Source organism: Lissotriton helveticus, chromosome 3_1, assembly GCF_964261635.1.
Source record: "Lissotriton helveticus chromosome 3_1, aLisHel1.1, whole genome shotgun sequence".
Lineage (NCBI taxonomy): Eukaryota > Metazoa > Chordata > Amphibia > Caudata > Salamandridae > Lissotriton > Lissotriton helveticus.
Genome location: NC_136061.1, coordinates 796,539,282 through 796,557,805, shown reverse-complemented (window position 1 = coordinate 796,557,805; position 18,524 = coordinate 796,539,282). Strand labels below are relative to the sequence as shown.

Below are 18,524 nucleotides of genomic sequence, written 5' to 3'. Positions count from 1 at the left end.
GCCCAGAGGGGACTCACCAACCCTACGAGCAAGTAAGATGACTGAGGGAGGGATGAAGCACTCTGCACAGTTGGGGAAGCGGGCGGGGTTTTGTCCGTGGAGCAGGGTAGCAGGGAGGGGGGATGGGATTGAAGTTTATATGTTGAAATGTTTACTCTTGTTTATAGTCATCATTCACTGCCTACATTCTGATGTCACCCTGACACCTGCATGTCTCCTACGCAGTACGACACTAATCGAAGCATGGGTTGGGACACAGCACGCGCTATGTGTTGAACTCCCTTACCAATCTAATGACCAGGCCGCTTAATCACACGCCCCCCGAGGGCCGCTCCATGACTGGGAGGGCTCCCCCACTACGCATGATGACATGGAATGTCCGGGGTCTGGGTGACAAAATCAAGAGAGGCTTGGTCCTCCAGGCTATAAAGCGGCAAAACCCGGATGTAGTCCTCCTGCAAGAAACCCACCTCACGGGATCCACATGCAAAGCACTAGACAGACGTGGATACACAATGGCGGTCCACGCCGAATTTACTACTGGCTCCAGGGGGACAGGCATACTGGTTAGACGTTCTTCCCCCTTTATGGTGTCCCGCCGTGTGGCGGACGAGCAGGGCCGCTTTGCCGCGATCCATGGGCAGTGGGAGGGCAGGGCCCTAAATGTGATTTCAGTATATATTCCTCCAGCCCTGCACTCTGTGGCCCTGCCGGCACTGGGCAGGTTCCTTCTTGATCTCCCTGATGGTGGCACGATTGTTGGGGGGGACTTTAACGCAGTCATGGATCCCCTTAAGGACACTTTTCCCTCCAGAACCCGACTGCGAGGTGCTACGCCACTGTGCGAATTCGCAGAGGCCCTAGGCCTAGTGGACCTCGGGCGGCAGCTGCACGCTGAGAACACCCACTACACTTACTACTCAGCGGTACACAATGGCTTATCTCGCATAGACTACTTCATGACGCTGGGGTTGGGACTTGACATGTTCGAAACAGTGGACACACTTCCCAGGGGGGTCTCAGATCACTCTCCCGTTGTCCTATCACTGACCACTGGAGAGAATCGAAATGCTCGGCTCTACCCGATCTATCCCAATTTCTTGAAAATCCCCAAGATTCGGAAAAAACTCAAACTGGTGACGTCATTATATTTTGCTGAAAACACGGGCACAGTAGAATCGCCCTCCACCCTGTGGGAGGCATACAAGACTGTCCTCAGGGGGGCGGCCATTGCGGCAATTACGGGACACAAAAGGGACTCACGAAAGGAACTCATAGACCTGGAACTTGCACTTGACACAGCCAATAACGCTCATATGGCAGACCCCTCTCCGTCAGCAACACATACACTCATGCTCCGGCAGCAACAATACCTAACTCACCTCACAACAACAGAAAAGGGTAACATCGCAAACACCAGACATAGAATCTACGATGTAGGCGACAAAGCGGGTCGTATGTTGGCATGGCTGGACAAGAGAGGGAATGGAATAAGAGGCATTCATAAGATCACCACAGAAGATGGGCGGACATTGGTACATCCTGAAGAAATAGTGGGCGAATTAGCACGACACTATCAGGCGATCTATACACCGAAAGGGAGGGTCACACAACGAATTGCGGAAGCAACACTCACAGACATTGCCATCCCCAGCATCACACAAGAGGATAGTGACATCCTGGAGCTAGACCCAACGGAGGAAGAAATCCAACTGGCAATCCAGGCGCTACAATCGGGTAAGGCTCTGGGCCCTAATGGGATACCGATAGAGTGGTACAAGACCATGGCTGCTGACCTCGGTGCCCCATTACTGGCCATGTATTTAGAAAGTAGGGACAAACTGGAGCTACCGCTAGATCAGCGCACGGCCACGATTGTAGCAATACCCAAGCCCGGGAAACCACCGACGGCGTGCACATCGTACCGCCCGATATCGTTACTGAACGTAGAGGCCAAAATTCTAGCTAAACTTTTAGCCACCCGCCTGCTACCCCATCTCAGTGCCCTAATCCACCCTGATCAATCGGGCTTCATGCCCCACCGGAGCACTGCGCTGAATCTCAGAAGGGTCCATGGAGTGCTGGCCCGTTCGCACCTTCTTACGGAGCAGGCGGTGATTCTCTCTCTCGACGCCAAAATGGCATTCGACTTAGTAGAGTGGGAATACCTCTTCGTGGTACTGGAACGCATGGGCTTTGGGCCGAAGTACATATCATGGATACGACTACTATATACGAAGCCCGTTGCACAAGTGGTGGCCAATGGCCACACATCGCAGAGATTCCCCCTGGGCAGAGGAACCAGGCAGGGCTGCCCTCTATCCCCCCTGCTCTTCGCGCTGGTGCTTGAACCATTGGCCATTCAAATCAGATCAACACCGCTTTTCACGGGCATTAAGTGGGAGGAGGGATGGGAAGACAAAGTCTCGCTATACGCAGACGATATGCTCATATATATGACCTGTGGAAAAGTAAATTTTGCCATGTTCTGTGTCCCTACGCCTCATCCATCATATGTTATGTGTGCATGATTAAATATGCATATGCATTCCCCATGTCTGATTAATGACGCAATTACAGTTGTGTCCACCTCTAGTATGCAAGTTTCCAGTCCTCGTGAATACTACGAATATCAGGCCTATGTAAAGTTACGTTGCCACGTTTCCCAGTGTGCACGTTATTCCATTATAAAGTCCCCGTTTCTAGGCCTCAAAAGGGCCCGAACATCAGATTCAGCTCCTGTCTCCTGAAGCCTCGCTGAGGAGCGATACAGCCCCCACCTGTATCCTCGACCCTTCACTTACTTCCTGCCTCGCAGAGCCCGGTGCAGCTTGGCTCTGCCTCTGAGTCTGCCAAAAGTATGTTATAGTTCCAGTTATCAGTTCAGTCCTCCTTCTCTGCATTCCTAAGCTACTGAACTGCATCAATAGTTTCCGTCATTGTCTAGCCTTCACGTCTCCATGTTAGAGAAATACTGTATTTAATGGTCATTTAATATTCTTCATCACGCACTACATGTAGAATAATGCATGGTCCAGTCTTAGAATCAAGTTAGCTTTTCCCCTCATGACTTCTAGTTTATATCAACATGTTCCCTAAACATCAGATACTAGATAGGGTTTAGGTACATGTCGCTCCGACCCTCCAGACTTTAGTCTCTGCTCCTAGCACAGAGTTCATAGCCCCCAGCTTCTCCTAGTGACACGTCATTGCCAGTTTGCGCGCACCACCAGGTTAGAGGTCCCGGGTCCTTAGGTAGCCCCCTCCTATGTTTCCGCCCCATTCATGACATATTCTGTTACGTTTGCACCACATGTCTATGTATACGCCCAGTTACACCTACTTCTACTCTTATCTTTCGCGACTGCTACGCGTCACGCCTTCTGCTCCACCCACTGCTACGCCTACTGCAATGTAATGCTATGTGTTTGCGTTATGTATATAAGTTCATGTATTGTTATTAAACGTTAGCGCGCTCATCCCAGACCCAGCCCCAGCAGCTGCTGGGCCCCTGTTCCTATGCAGGTTGTCCTGATCCTGTCCTTATGCTGTAATAAACCTGCAAACTCCTACTACCTCGAATCTTGACTCTTATTTTATTGAGCTATCTGTTATGATATATGCCTAGTCAAAAATAGGGTATTATTTATTTATTTACCACATAATGGCGCCCGAACAGGGACTTGCCCTTTCCCCACGCGTCGGTGAAGCCACGCCGACCCCCTGACCCTCTGCAGTCGTGACGGAACTCTTCTGCGCAGTGGCAGATATTTCTGCTCAAGTATCCCTCAGGCCCACGGAGGAGACGGAGGAGGCGGTCCAGCATCCGAACGAGACGGTGGAGGAACGCGGCGAGTCCCGACCAGAGCCCAAGCCAAGAGTCCAAGGTCCGAGGTATCCGGAGGCCCACCCGTAACTGAAGTCCGAAGTTCGTCGTCAGTCCAGTCCAGTCCGAGGCTTTCCGTTCTTGCTGCCCGGTGAGTACCATTACTGGGGTAGTATCTAGACAGGGTCAGTCTAAATTGACTCCTGGTCCGTGGGTTGGTGGTACCCAGACCCACAAACGAAGTGTTCACCTAGGTGGATACGGGTCTTGATGCGTCCCTTTATGGGACCGGTATGTTCCGTACTGTTTCAGCAGTGCATCCAGTAATTCTAGTCTGTTCCGTTCTCGAGAAATTCTGTTCTGTTTCTGTTCTCAGTATTTCCAGGTAGTATTCTGTTCGAACTGTTATTTTTAAATGTTTTTCATGTATTTTAATGTCGTGGTATGAATGGGAAATAAGTATCGTGTTTATTGTGTATTGTATTGTGTCTAGATTACAGTTCAGTCATGCCCATATTTTCCAAGTTACGTCGGTTAAAAACTAGAAAGGGTCTGCTGGAAGCAGCAGTTCCTGTTCCGCCTAGGGACAGTCCAGGTCATTCTATGTATCAGAAACATGGCATAAGCGCCATATTGTATTTAGATTTATGGGTAGATTATACCAAACAGTTAGAAGAAAAGTATAGATGGCCCGTATCGGGTACATGGGATCCCGAATGCATCATGCGAGTAGAAGAGGCATTATGGAAAAAGAAAGCCAGACAGTCACAGAAAGACGCCATCGAGTTATGGCGCAAAGAAGCTCATAAAAGAACCGAGAAAGAAATCAGAAAGTCAGAGTTAAGTAGAGAATCCCAAGAACGAGCCCAAGAAAGAGAATTAATCGAGATAGGTGAACAAGTAAAAGCCGAACAGTCAGACAGACAGAGGCATGCCCTCATTAAGGGTATGTATCCTCTTCTTGCCGAGGGCTTGCCAAAAGCGACCCCAGAGGCATCCAGTAATTTCCCGCCACCATTAGTTCCGACCAAGCTACGTCACAAACAGACCGCAGCTGATATTTTTATTTCGTCCTATTTGGACGACACAGTCCCCGAGTATGCAAATCCTGTTCACGTTCCGCCAGTCCCTGTAAATCAGGTAATTCCTGCTCCCCCAGATACCGGGGTGCCCTTAACAGCCCCCCCGGGTCAGCCCGCCATACAAGTCCAGCCCACGTTACAATTACCGACCCTGCCAGGTCGGAAAGCATCAGTTGATGATTCCAGTTTAGGGGCCGCAGGGGGAGGTCTTCCTCAAACCCCGCCGCCACACAAGCGTTTATCAGCACTCGAATTACATGCTCAAGCATCACAGCGTACTCCCAAGAGTAATAAGTCTGTTACGGAAATCAGGCAAACCCTTGGCGAATGTGCCTATGACCCAGTTCCCGGCGAGTTTAATATGGTTTTATACTCAGTACGCGTAAGGAGGGTGACCGAGTATCTAGTCACCCTGCCGAATATGAAAGAAGATCTAGACAGAATATATCGTTTCATCCGTACAGGGGATGATCCAGAAAGTATTAGTGATGCCATGTCTCAAAGGAAAGCCGAGATTCAGCGTATGATATTAAAGTTCCTAATTAACTGTCTAATAAGAGAACAAGATAACCCGTCTAAAGATCCAGCCGAAATGAAAACTCTGACAAAGTGGAGTGATAATATAGCCGAAGGAAAGCACAATACTATTGGTGCCATGGAAAGTATGTACAAGAAAATCCGTAGAGAGATAATAAAGATACACGAACAGCGTAAAGCAGCACAAGTAAGCGAGAAAGAAAGTATCTCTGATCCTGAAGAGGAAGACGACGAGAATACCGTCAGAATAGCGTATGTAGGAAAATCTAGATTTCCAGATCGCCATTTACGTCAAGAACACAAGTCTATTTTCCATCATCCAGCACCAGAACAAGGTTCCCTAGAACAAGTATTTCAAGCCATCGATCACATTCTGAAATCACGAATCGGTTATAGCGAATTAAGTACTATGCACGAACAAGAAATAGCCCGATCAGCAGTCCGATGGATTACTGATTCTACCACTTTTCCAGACGAAATAGTGGCACAAATGTTTCTGAAAATGCCCCCAGCCGAGCAACGACTGGTGGGTATGTATATGATTCAGCACCTCATTACTTTGTATGAGGGTCAGCACTCTGATCCAGGTCCGTTACATGATATCCTGAACGAGTTACTCCAGTATAGATGGAGAGGTCTAGGTACCGATTTAATTAGTGTCATTCTAGAACAGCGCCACAAATATAGAACGTTTCTGAACCCGCATTTTGTTCATGTCTCACCTCCAGAAAGTAAATCATTCTACATAGACAGACAGAATCCGTTACGAGAGGTCCACCCAGTCAAAGGAACGGGTGGCGAAATGCAGCGAGTGTTTGTATACACTCCGATCACGAAGATGGAACTCCTTGAGATGAAGAAATTAATTCCCTGTCATGACAAAGATCCAGCAGGGTTCCATAGAGAATTAAAAGACATGCTCCGTATGGGAGAATACACTTACCCAGATATCATTAAAATGTTAAAGGTTCTGTTACCCGCAGGGGTGTATGAAAAGCTAAAGGAAAAAGAGTGGGAGGTGGGAGAGAAAAAGATCGATTGGACAGCTCTAAGAAGCTGAAGACAAGGCACGAGTACCAGGTACCGGTCTTGGAGATAAATGTAAAGAATTACCAGAATTATTGATTCAAGTTTTACCCAGATTATTGACAACGAGAAAAGAAGACTGGGATGCAATCTCAGCCTGTAAACAGAAACAAGACGAAGATATTAGTGATTTTTATTCCAGATTTGAAAAATGTTTCAGTATCAACAGTGGTCTCAAGACAAGTAGTGAGTCATACCCTCACCTTTTCGTTACTAAATTAGTCGAGAATTCAAGTCCACAAATTAAAAATCGAGTTTTGAAAGTCGAAAGCACCTGGCAAGCTAATACTCCGTCCCAGATGCTCCAGATGCTCCAGTACCACCAGAATAGAATCAGGGAAGAGCAAGAACACGAAAGAAAACGTATGAAAGACACGAAAATGAAAGTGCTAGTTGCACAATCTGTTCCTCAAGACAGTCAGAAGAGGGGTCCGAATCAAGCCAGTCATCCTGCAGCTCCCGTTAAAGGGAACTGCAATTATTGTAAACAGCCAGGTCATTTTATAAACGAGTGTGCAGTTCTGAAACACAACATAGCTACTGGTAAGACTAAAGAAAGACCACGTCCGCCTAGACAAGAACAAGTTTCACAGACTCCTCAGTCACAGAATGCACCACAGACAGTTCCAGCACCGCAGCCTATTGCTGCAACACAGCATGTTACATCGCAGATGTACCAGTATGCACAGTCTGAGTATCCAGAGTACCAGTCATATTCATGAAACAGCCTAGAGAGGGAGGTAGGCTTGCCTCTCATCGAGATACCTGTAGATCAAGAAGGTCCCTATGTTCACAGTCAAGTACTAGGGAAAGACAGAAAGTTTTTGATTGATACAGGGGCAAGTAGGACCACAATTAGTCATGCCGAAGTTCCAGGGGCTCCGCTCTCAGGCTCAAGAAATGTTTCCCTTGGATTTTCAGGAAAGCCAATAGTTAACGAGATATCCAAGCCAGTTACTCTAGAAGTAGGTCCATTGTCCCGTACTACTGATCTGTTACTTACTAAGTCATGTCCAGAAAATCTGTTAGGCATTAAGACACTGAAAGAGTTAGGTGCAGTCATATGCTGTTCCCCAGAGGGAATACGATTGTTCCTACGTGACTTTAAGGGTCACTATGTATTACGAGATTTTGATTCAAGACTGTCTAAAGTTCCGCAGCATTTATGGGCGCAAGGTCCAACTGATGTAGGTTACATGCAAATCACACCCTATCGTGTGACTCTCAAACCAGGTGTAGTGTTACCACGAATCAGACAGTACAGATTGCCACCCGAGGCTGTAGCAGCCTTATCCAAAATTATTGACGAGCTCATCGCTCAAGGAGTAGTTGTAGAAACTGACTCCAATGTATGTAATTCTCCGATCATTCCTGTCATGAAACGTACTGATCCAAATGCACCCCCAGTATATCGATTAGTGATTGATTTACGAGAGCTTAATAAATGTATTATTCCGCAGTACCCAGTTGTCCCAGACATCTCTTCCCTATTGACAGCCATTGATTCCGAAGCCATGTTCTTCACTGTCATAGACCTCAAGAACGCATTTTTCAGTGTTCCTATTCATCCAGACAGCCAGTTTCTTTTCGGATTTTGTTTAAATGGAAGGAGCTATATGTTCACACGCGCTCCTCAAGGTTTCACAGAAAGTCCTAGTATTTACAGTCAAGCACTCAAGAGACAACTAGACAATATTCACATGCCAACTGACACTGCCCTGCTCCAGTATGTCGATGATCTACTGATCACAGCCCGTTCTGAACGTGCTTGCGAGCGAGCATCCCTTACAGTCCTGTATTTCCTAGCCGAGATGGGGCACAAGGTGTCCCCTTCGAAGCTTCAATTCTGTGTCCAGCAAGTGGTATACTTAGGACACTTACTGTCCAAGAGGGGTAGGCAGTTGACACCAGACCGTATCCAGTTAATAGCGAGTCTTCCTCAGCCCAAGACCCAGAAGGAGGTACGTGCTTTTATCGGCCTTACTTCTTATTGTAGACAATGGATTCCCCAGTATGCATTTCTAGCCAAGCCACTGATACAGTTAACGACACAGGAGGCAGCCGTATCGACTGTCCTCCCTTGGACATCTGAACATACACTTAGTTTCAACGAGTTAAAGAAAGCCCTATGCCAAGCTCCAGTTCTAGCTACACCGAACTACAGTAAGCCTTTTACACTTTTCGTCACTGAACGTGAAGGTACAGCATTATCTGTTCTTACACAAGATCAAGCAGGACAATACAAGCCCTGTGCTTATTTTTCGAGCACACTAGATCCAGTCGCCCAGGCGTTGCCTGCGTGCCTCAAGTCAGTTGCAGCCACAGCACTAGCCATCAGACAAAGTGATTCCATAGTTTTAGGACACTCCCTGACAGTACAAGTCCCACACTCCGTGGAAGTTCTTTTAAACCGAACACAAACTCAGCACTTGACAATTGCACGTTTAACAGGTTATGAATTGACACTGTTCCAGCCACACATAGAAATCAGACGCTGCAACATCCTGAATCCTGCTACACTGTTACCATCAGTTAATTCAAATTCTGCCACACATGACTGTGTGGAAGTAGTTAACATTACGACAAAGCCAAGACAAGATCTGACAGATGTTCCGTTACCAGATCCCGACCTGACACTTTATGTGGATGGTTCATGTATGAGAACTAGTACAGGAGAACTAGTCGCCGCGTATGCAGTGACTACTGACACCGAAGTTATTGAAACACACCGTATTGATACCCTGTCCGCTCAAGCAGCAGAGCTAGTTGCTCTGACACAAGCCTGTACACACGCCAAGAACTTGAAAGTTAATGTTTATACAGATTCACGCTACGCATTTGGAGTTGTACACGACTTCGGAGTGCTCTGGCAGGAGAGAGGTTTCATGACTTCTCATGGAACCAAGATTCAGCATGGTCTCCTTATTCAAGCTCTGTTAGATGCCATACATTTACCGACATCTATTGCTATCATGAAGTGCAAAGCACATACGAAAGTTACTGACATTATTTCTCAAGGTAATGATCTAGCAGATCGCACAGCCAAGCTTACAGCACAGACTCCAGACATTCCAGTTAACATGACACACACTCCAGATCCGACTACATGTATGACAGTTAAGGACCCTACACAAGATGTCATAGATATCCAGTTACATGCTACTTCCGATGAAATCAAGAAATGGTCTGAACAAGGAGGGGTCCAGACAGATCAAGGATGGTTAACGAAGGGTAGAGCCACATGGTTTCTCCCCGACTCTATGGTTCAAGTCATTATTAATACCGCACATAGTCCAGCACATTTAGGAGAAAAGGCTATGTTAGACAGTATCCAGAACATTTGGTTCAACAAGCATTTACGAGCTGCAGCCAAGCAGAAAGTCCGTACCTGTATGATATGTTGTCAGTTTAATCCAGGTAAAAGTGTCCCGGTGGAACAAGGTGGTTTCCAGCCTCCTGACCACCCTTTTGAAGTCCTCCAGATGGATTATATTCAGATGGAGCGATGTCGAGGTTTCAAGTATGTCCTTGTAGTTGTATGCGCTTTGTCCAGGTGGACAGAAGCATATCCAGTCCCAGATTACACAGCCGCGACCACTGCCAAGCAGTTGGTTCGTGAATTCTTCCCTCGATATGGACTCCCTAGAGTCGTATATTCTGATAACGGCCAGCCATTCTCCTCAGAATTAATGAAGCACGTTTCCCTGTTGTTAGGGTACCAGTGGAAGTTCCATTGTGTACGCCATCCTGAAGCAGCCGGTCTAGTCGAGAGACATAATCAGACTCTGAAAATCCGAATCGCCAAAGTATGTAAAGATAAGGGTGTGGACTGGCTAGTAGCTCTGCCAGTCGCTTTGTTTTATATGCGCGTGGTTGCACATTCCAGATCAGGTCTGTCCCCGTATGAGGTCGTATTCGGCCGCCCCCCTAACATGTGGGGTACTCCTAGACCCCGAAGTATTACCGATGTTTCATGTAATATGCTGACAGATTACCTAGCTTCCTTGATGTCTGCCCTCAACTCATGTCGTTCACAGGTTGCTGCCGCATTTCCAGACAATACCGAGGTGGCACCGCATGAAATCGTTCCAGGTTCCCTGGTGATGGTCCGAAATTTTGACAGATCAAGTCCGCTGGAGCCCCGATGGAAGGAGCCCCGTCAAGTCCTCCTCACCACCCGTACAGCCGTGAAGTTGGAAGGCCGAAAAGGATGGTTACACCTTTCTCACGTTAAACTTTTTAAAGGACTGAAACCCGTTTCTAAAAGCATTTCCAAGGATTCCCAGGATTTTAAGGACTGCCAAAATATTGCTCTCAAGGACTGTCCCGCAAATGACATTGATACAACCCCTCCCTTGGTAGAGAAAACTCCGCAGCAGGAGTATAAGTTAAAGCTCCGGTCTAGTAAAATAAGTCAGTCAGTTTGATTGTATAAGTACTCCCCTAGGTGAAACGGTTAGACTGTTTCTGACATGTATAAAATAGACCCCCATAGTGAGAGAGTCAGTCAAAACTCAATTCAATGTATCGTTTTTCTGAGTTTCATATTATTCATCAGCATTTTGATTTCCTGCACCAGTTACGCATTTTTCCTGTATTTTCCAGTTTCTCCTGTAAATAAGTCTGCTAATGCTACAGTAGAGCACATGTTTAGTGATCTGCCTCCTCACGAATATTCATACCGCCTCGCTATGCGTAACAATTCATTTATCCGCATGTTACATTACTCACACCAGACCAGCAATGCCACTAATTGTTGGGTGTGTGGTCGACTCCCCCCTTTCCAGACACCGAAGGGAGTCCTGCCACTGTTTCCTTATCCTTTTTCACATAATGGTTCGTGTGGAGCATGGTCCACGTTAACGTCATCCTCAACAGATATGTCTTTTCTTAACAGTACATGTTTCCCAGACAAGCAAGGTCTTCCCCACAGAACAGGTTTAGATCTAGAAAATGAAGTGTATAATTTAGGTAATTATTCGTCGAATTTCATGGTCCTGAATGTTCAGTCTGATACTACTCCAGACTTACCCGCTATTTCAGTACTACCAGTCAAAGGCGAATTATGTGTCCGAAATAAGGGTTCCGTACATGTAGGACATAGTGAATGTACTACTGTTGTCCAGTATAGTGACAGTGGGAAATCTATTTTCAAAGCTTCACGTCATTCTTATTTTGTTTGTGGTCAAACCGCATATGTTCGTCTGCCCCTCGATTGGGAGGGAACCTGTTACATTGCCTTCCTACTGCCACCTGTTTTCTTAGCCCCACCTGACTACCATAGGAATTCCTTCCTAGTACATACTAGACACAAGAGAAACCTCCCGATTGTCGATTATACTGAAACCGCTGCAGAACAATTTATTGATATAGATAAAGGTGTTTTCCCCTATTTAGGTACAGTTGTAAATAGTAAGCTAATCCGTAGGTTAACAAGAACCCTTGAAGCAGTAGTAGATGAGACTGCCTCCGCTCTAGGTAACTTAACCGAAGAGCAATCATTTATGAGAATTGTCGTTTTACAGAATCGTCTCGTCCTTGACGTCATACTGGCCGATAGGGGCGGGGCCTGTAGAGCCATCGGATCTAGTTGTTGCATTTTCATTCCAAATAACGCGCCGTCTGTTTATTCAGCTATAACCAGACTCCATAAAATTGCCCATCTGTTACACCAAGATCCAGGCACCTGGACATGGTCCGGTTGGTTCTGGAATATAATTTCCGCATGGGGATGGAAAATCCTGTCCTTTCTAGGTATCGCAGTAGCGATCATATTCAGCTGCTGCCTCTGTATACAATGTGGCCCTGCGATTTGCGGCATTTGTGCTACCTCTTGTATTCCTAGTCCCAAGCCCCGTTCTAAATCCCGTTCCAAGATAATTCGAGACGAGCAAATGATACTGTATGAAATGATAGATGGTATCATGAATATTGATGTTTCCTGATGGAAACGTAGTGACAAGGAGGGAATGTGGAAAAGTAAATTTTGCCATGTTCTGTGTCCCTACGCCTCATCCATCATATGTTATGTGTGCATGATTAAATATGCATATGCATTCCCCATGTCTGATTAATGACGCAATTACAGTTGTGTCCACCTCTAGTATGCAAGTTTCCAGTCCTCGTGAATACTACGAATATCAGGCCTATGTAAAGTTACGTTGCCACGTTTCCCAGTGTGCACGTTATTCCATTATAAAGTCCCCGTTTCCAGGCCTCAAAAGGGCCCAGACATCAGATTCAGCTCCTGTCTCCTGAAGCCTCGCTGAGGAGCGATACAGCCCCCACCTGTATCCTCGACCCTTCACTTACTTCCTGCCTCGCAGAGCCCGGTGCAGCTTGGCTCTGCCTCTGAGTCTGCCAAAAGTATGTTATAGTTCCAGTTATCAGTTCAGTCCTCCTTCTCTGCATTCCTAAGCTACTGAACTGCATCAATAGTTTCCGTCATTGTCTAGCCTTCACGTCTCCATGTTAGAGAAATACTGTATTTAATGGTCATTTAATATTCTTCATCACGCACTACATGTAGAATAATGCATGGTCCAGTCTTAGAATCAAGTTAGCTTTTCCCCTCATGACTTCTAGTTTATATCAACATGTTCCCTAAACATCAGATACTAGATAGGGTTTAGGTACATGTCGCTCCGACCCTCCAGACTTTAGTCTCTGCTCCTAGCACAGAGTTCATAGCCCCCAGCTTCTCCTAGTGACACGTCATTGCCAGTTTGCGCGCACCACCAGGTTAGAGGTCCCGGGTCCTTAGGTAGCCCCCTCCTATGTTTCCGCCCCATTCATGACATATTCTGTTACGTTTGCACCACATGTCTATGTATACGCCCAGTTACACCTACTTCTACTCTTATCTTTCGCGACTGCTACGCGTCACGCCTTCTGCTCCACCCACTGCTACGCCTACTGCAATGTAATGCTATGTGTTTGCGTTATGTATATAAGTTCATGTATTGTTATTAAACGTTAGCGCGCTCATCCCAGACCCAGCCCCAGCAGCTGCTGGGCCCCTGTTCCTATGCAGGTTGTCCTGATCCTGTCCTTATGCTGTAATAAACCTGCAAACTCCTACTACCTCGAATCTTGACTCTTATTTTATTGAGCTATCTGTTATGATATATGCCTAGTCAAAAATAGGGTATTATTTATTTATTTACCACAGACCGCACCCGAGACCGGCATCCCTGCCCTACTAGATCTCTGTGACGCGCATGGGCGGGCGTCGGGATACACTCTCAACTGGTCGAAATCCACCATTTACACGTTAAAAGGCCCAGAGCCGCGGCTGCGGGGGAACTGTCCTACGCTTACGTCGTCGGTCTCTTTCAAATACCTAGGCATTGTTATCGCGAGCGGAGAAGCAAACTTTTTTGTAAACAACCTGAAACCACCCATTGATCGTCTGCGAGCGGATGTCAAACATTGGGCGACCCTTCCCCTGACCTTATTGGGCAGGGCAGCGTTATACAAGATGATGGCCCTCCCAAGACTCCTCTACGTCCTGGAAAATACTCCGTATAGGGTACCACAACGTTACTTCCAACAGATTGTGGCGCTGGTCACTGTCCTGCTCTGGAACAGAGGCCCGGCGCGTATAGCGTATGACAAGCTGGTAAAGAGCTGGTACGAGGGAGGCATAGCGCTCCCCAACATTCAGCTATACTACTGGGCGGCACAACTCAAGATTATAAACAGTTGGATCCATGCCCCGAAGGACGACCCGGCCTTTCGGGCAGACTGGTCACAACTTGGGACGGACTGTATGCTGTCCGTGCTTTACAATAAATCGCAACTGAAGGTCCTGATCGGCCCGACCAAACATACGGCAGCGCTATGGCATGTTGCACAGGCCCGTCTGGGATGGGCAGGCCGCCTCACTAAAATGACGCCCTTGTGGGATACGAAGGCGTTGGGGAACCTGAGAGGCTGTAAAGGGTTTGAACGGTGGGACTCAATAGGTATCTCTACAATAGGAGACCTCTGGGATACTGACACGGTAATATCATTTCCACAACTGCAACAACAATATCACCTTGGCCCCACAGAAACATTTAGGTATGTCCAAATTAGGCATGCATTGCTGCAGGCAATCCCTGCCGGCACCACACTGCCGGAATCCTCTCCTTTGGAAGACAGACTGCTAACAGATTACATGCTCCAAAGCGCCACCTCCTTTACATACAAAAAGCTGATCAACAATCTTAAGGACCCGATGCTAAAGCTTAAGGGTAAATGGGAAGGGGAACTGGGTGAGACAGACGAATCTGAATGGAACGAGGCCCTGGCCTCCCCGAGGGAGGTAGGAATCTCTAGTAAGCTCAGACTGGTACAACTTAAAATCCTGCACCGCATATATTACACCAGGACATTGCTACACAAAATACAAAGAGCACCACACCCCTTCTGTTTGCGAGGATGCGGAGAGGAAGGGACACTGTTCCACACACTATGGGAATGCCCACAAATACGCGAATTCTGGAGACAGGTGCTCCGTTCCATCTCCCAGGCCCTCAACCTTTCCATTTTGCCCGAACCACGTAAGTGCCTTCTAAACATCTGGGACCCAAACGATCTGGGTAGATATCAGCTGATTTGGGCGTCACTGGCAATGACAGTAGCAAAACGAGATATAGCACAGAAATGGGGGGCACCGGAAGTGCCCACCGCTAATAGATGGGCTAAAAACATGGACATCCTAATGGTGACGGAAAGAGCGGTCTATGTGATTCGAGCAGCGCCCCGGAAATGGAATAAGGTGTGGACGGCATGGAACAAATACAGAGGGGAACTTTGTGAGCCCTTACCGGAGGGAGAGGACTCAGACTCAGAGGGGGAGGAAGAGTGACTAAACGGCTACGGGGCGATGGCCTCGGGGACATGGCAAGGCAACTTGGGAGACACTGCACCGGCCTTTCTACTACAATGCGAATGGCGACACAGGTTGTGTCACATTGTGAGGGAGAGCAAAGGGTGATGATGACACAGGGATTGGGGGGATTGTTGGGGAGTTTATTGTTAATGGGTTAAATTAAATGGAAAGAAATGTAGCCATCTCTGGGGTTGGGAGGAAGGGTTATCAGGGGTATGCACTTTAAAAGGGAACGATGTTCCATATCAAGGGCTCAAAAGGAACTAATGCCGGAAAAGAAATACTGTATTTGATGGAAGATTGTAGCCCGTAATTTACTGCGTTGCTAACTTGTACGAACTGTACTGTGTACCGATTGGATGTATGTAACTGATTAACCACTATTCCTTCCTCGAAATAAAAATAAAAGATTGTTAAAAAAAAAAAAAAAAAAAATACACAAAACAAAAGCCAAAAAAAAAAAAAAAAAAAAAAAAAAATTAGATTTGTATCAAGTGTCAGAAAGACAATGGTGATGGCATTCTGGAAAAGCTTTCTTAGTGGGAAGAAAGTTATTTTTGGAGAAAAACTGAAAAGTGTATTTACTTGCAATCATACTTCTTCTGAATATTTAATGTACACCAATTCATATACTCCCTCATAAGCCCTTACTCATTTCAGTACTCCTGCAAAGCTTAAGCTGTCACAGGTTACAAGCAGGATCCATGGAATTTTATGAAGATTTCACATATGATGATGATGATAGGAAATGCACTAGCAAAAGATGGTTTCGGGACTGACACCTTGTAGATGTTGTTGGCAGAAACGTCATTATTGCAACTGTTTTTAAACTGCAGTGACTATAACTAAATGATGTCTGCATTTCTGAGAATAGGGTAAATGTGTTACTTTTTTAGCAGTATTTTTATAAACAAAAAATTATTGTGGATCAATGTGTTAATTCTTTAAATGCTTCTTCTTTTTAAAATGAAAATAGTAATCAAGCCTAATATTTCCCAGTTGCAGCCTTTTGAAATTGAGATCTTTCATTGACCTATTTTAGCATGTATGTCACTTCCAGATTATGTTTACTTTATTGTTGTACTGCCTAGTTTTAATTATTCTGTATTTTATTTAACTAAACAGACAGCCGCGAAGAGGCAGTTTTGGGTAGCATACCATTACCTGGGTATGTAATCTCTCCGGTTGGTCCAGAAGATCGCATTAATCGGAAGTATTCTTTTAAGGTACACTAACCAAACTAGAATACGTTCGCTCTATTCCTATTTTATGTGCAGAATTTGTTTCCATATTTCAGTTATTCTGTTGTGTCCTTTTCAGTGGCACTGATGTAATGTTACCTCACCTTGTAGCTAAAATACCCATAGTGATTATTTTATCTTCTGAAGAAAGATAGCCTTTGCCAGCAGATAATGCTTGTATTTTCCACTTGTTTTGTTGACATACTTCTTGCCAAAATACCCCACATGTATCTCAGATAATGTAAATAATTGATGCATGTATCAAATGAGTTCCACCTTCGGGTTATGTTGTTGAGTGTGTATTTGTTTTAATTTAAATCTGTTAATTACAATCTAGAGTGGAGCGCAACATCATAAACATAGTTTATTGGCCATTATCCAAAGCAACCCAGTTCATACCCTTTTGTAAAATTTGGAGAGGTTGTTAGGTTGCACTTCAGGTACAAATGAAATCTCTTGGGGAAATCTCATTGGGCACTCTGTGTGAGTTAGTAGACCAACTAAGGAGACTCAAAATAGGATGATGTTGGTACAGGAGTATTTTATTGAAAACTTTGCAGTACACTGAATGTTTAATCCTCCTTTCCTGTAAATGTACTTTTGTCTTTTTTGAGGAAAATATTTCCTCTCCTTTGATGATGAGGTTTGTTCTGGAGTTTTGTTTAGCTGAGGCATTCATCAATCTTGGCTTCAGGTGCAGCTCTAAAGTTTGCATTCCAATACTTACATTTGCAATTACATTTCTAAACTTATGTTAATACTTTTCAAATTAATTAATATGCAATATAAATGTGACTCAGTTTATAACTGTCATTGCATTCCTCTAATACCCGTTACTAATATGCATCTTTTAAGCTTCTATAAGCTATAAATGCTATATGATGCATTCTTCAAAATAGATCAATATGATTCGAATATAGAAGGAGAAAATATTTAAGTAAAAAGCGATACAGTTGTATTGAGGTATTAATCGGCCTCTCGCCAGCTAGTTAAGTACGCAAATACTTTTCCATGTGTTTGGTAATCCCAATACCCTATGTGATACAACCTAATTGAGCAAATTAGCAAATGTCATTCCTGCATTGCTATATATGATACTTTGAAATATTAGGGGAAAAAAGTTTCTATTTTTAGGTTATAATTTCTGATTTGAGTCATTTCTAAAAAAATAATTAAAAGCAAATTGAACATAGTTAATAATTGAAAGTTCCAGGTTGCTATTGTATCTGCTTTTTTCTTTAGGCAAGTAGGTTATGAAGTTGTAGAGGGGGTGAAACCAATGAGGCATAATCTCCTTTTGCAGCTTTTTAAAATTATTTTATATGGTTTCTATGTGTATCAAGAGAGTAATTCAATCTAGGATTCATAGAGTTGTGGTCTCATGGTTAGGCATCTGCTTTGCAACCAGGAGACCCGAGTCTGAATATGGCTGTTGCACACCAATCATCTCTTTGAAAAACTTGATAAGCAGGTGAAATTATATTGTATGGAATAATTTTTATATTCTGTAGTGTACTTCTGACATGTTATTCGTAGAAGGTATACATGCGTCAATGAAATGAAACACAAACACATTCACTGTTTTGTCACCTCTAATTTATAATTATAAGCATGAACATAAATAAAACAAACCAGTTCCATTTGAAATTGCTGAAGAGTAAAGTAAACGTTGACATCTAAAATATAATAGTGCAGCACATGATTGACCAAGATTGCTGGGCACACATCTCTGTGGTTTTTGTTCACCTGGACAAACTATACAGCACATATTGCATGTGCATTTTATATTTTTTATATATGAGTACATCCCCAGGGTTCCAGATAAGGTTTCAGAGTTTCTGATGCAGGACTTTAAGCATGTATGAAAGATAATC

General features: G+C 45.0%; 1 protein-coding gene across 7 annotated transcripts in view; it reads left to right on the top strand.

The window, feature by feature from the left end:
- The window catches only part of PLEKHA7 (pleckstrin homology domain containing A7), a 988,577-nt gene that overhangs the window by 651,616 nt on the left and 318,437 nt on the right, over window positions 1-18,524 (top strand). For all 7 annotated transcript variants that reach the window (XM_078681034.1, XM_078681032.1, XM_078681039.1 and 4 more), the window contains one exon: window positions 16,535-16,635. In XM_078681034.1, the coding sequence (XP_078537160.1) occupies window positions 16,535-16,635 (101 nt within the window). The remainder of the gene's footprint in view (window positions 1-16,534; window positions 16,636-18,524) is intronic.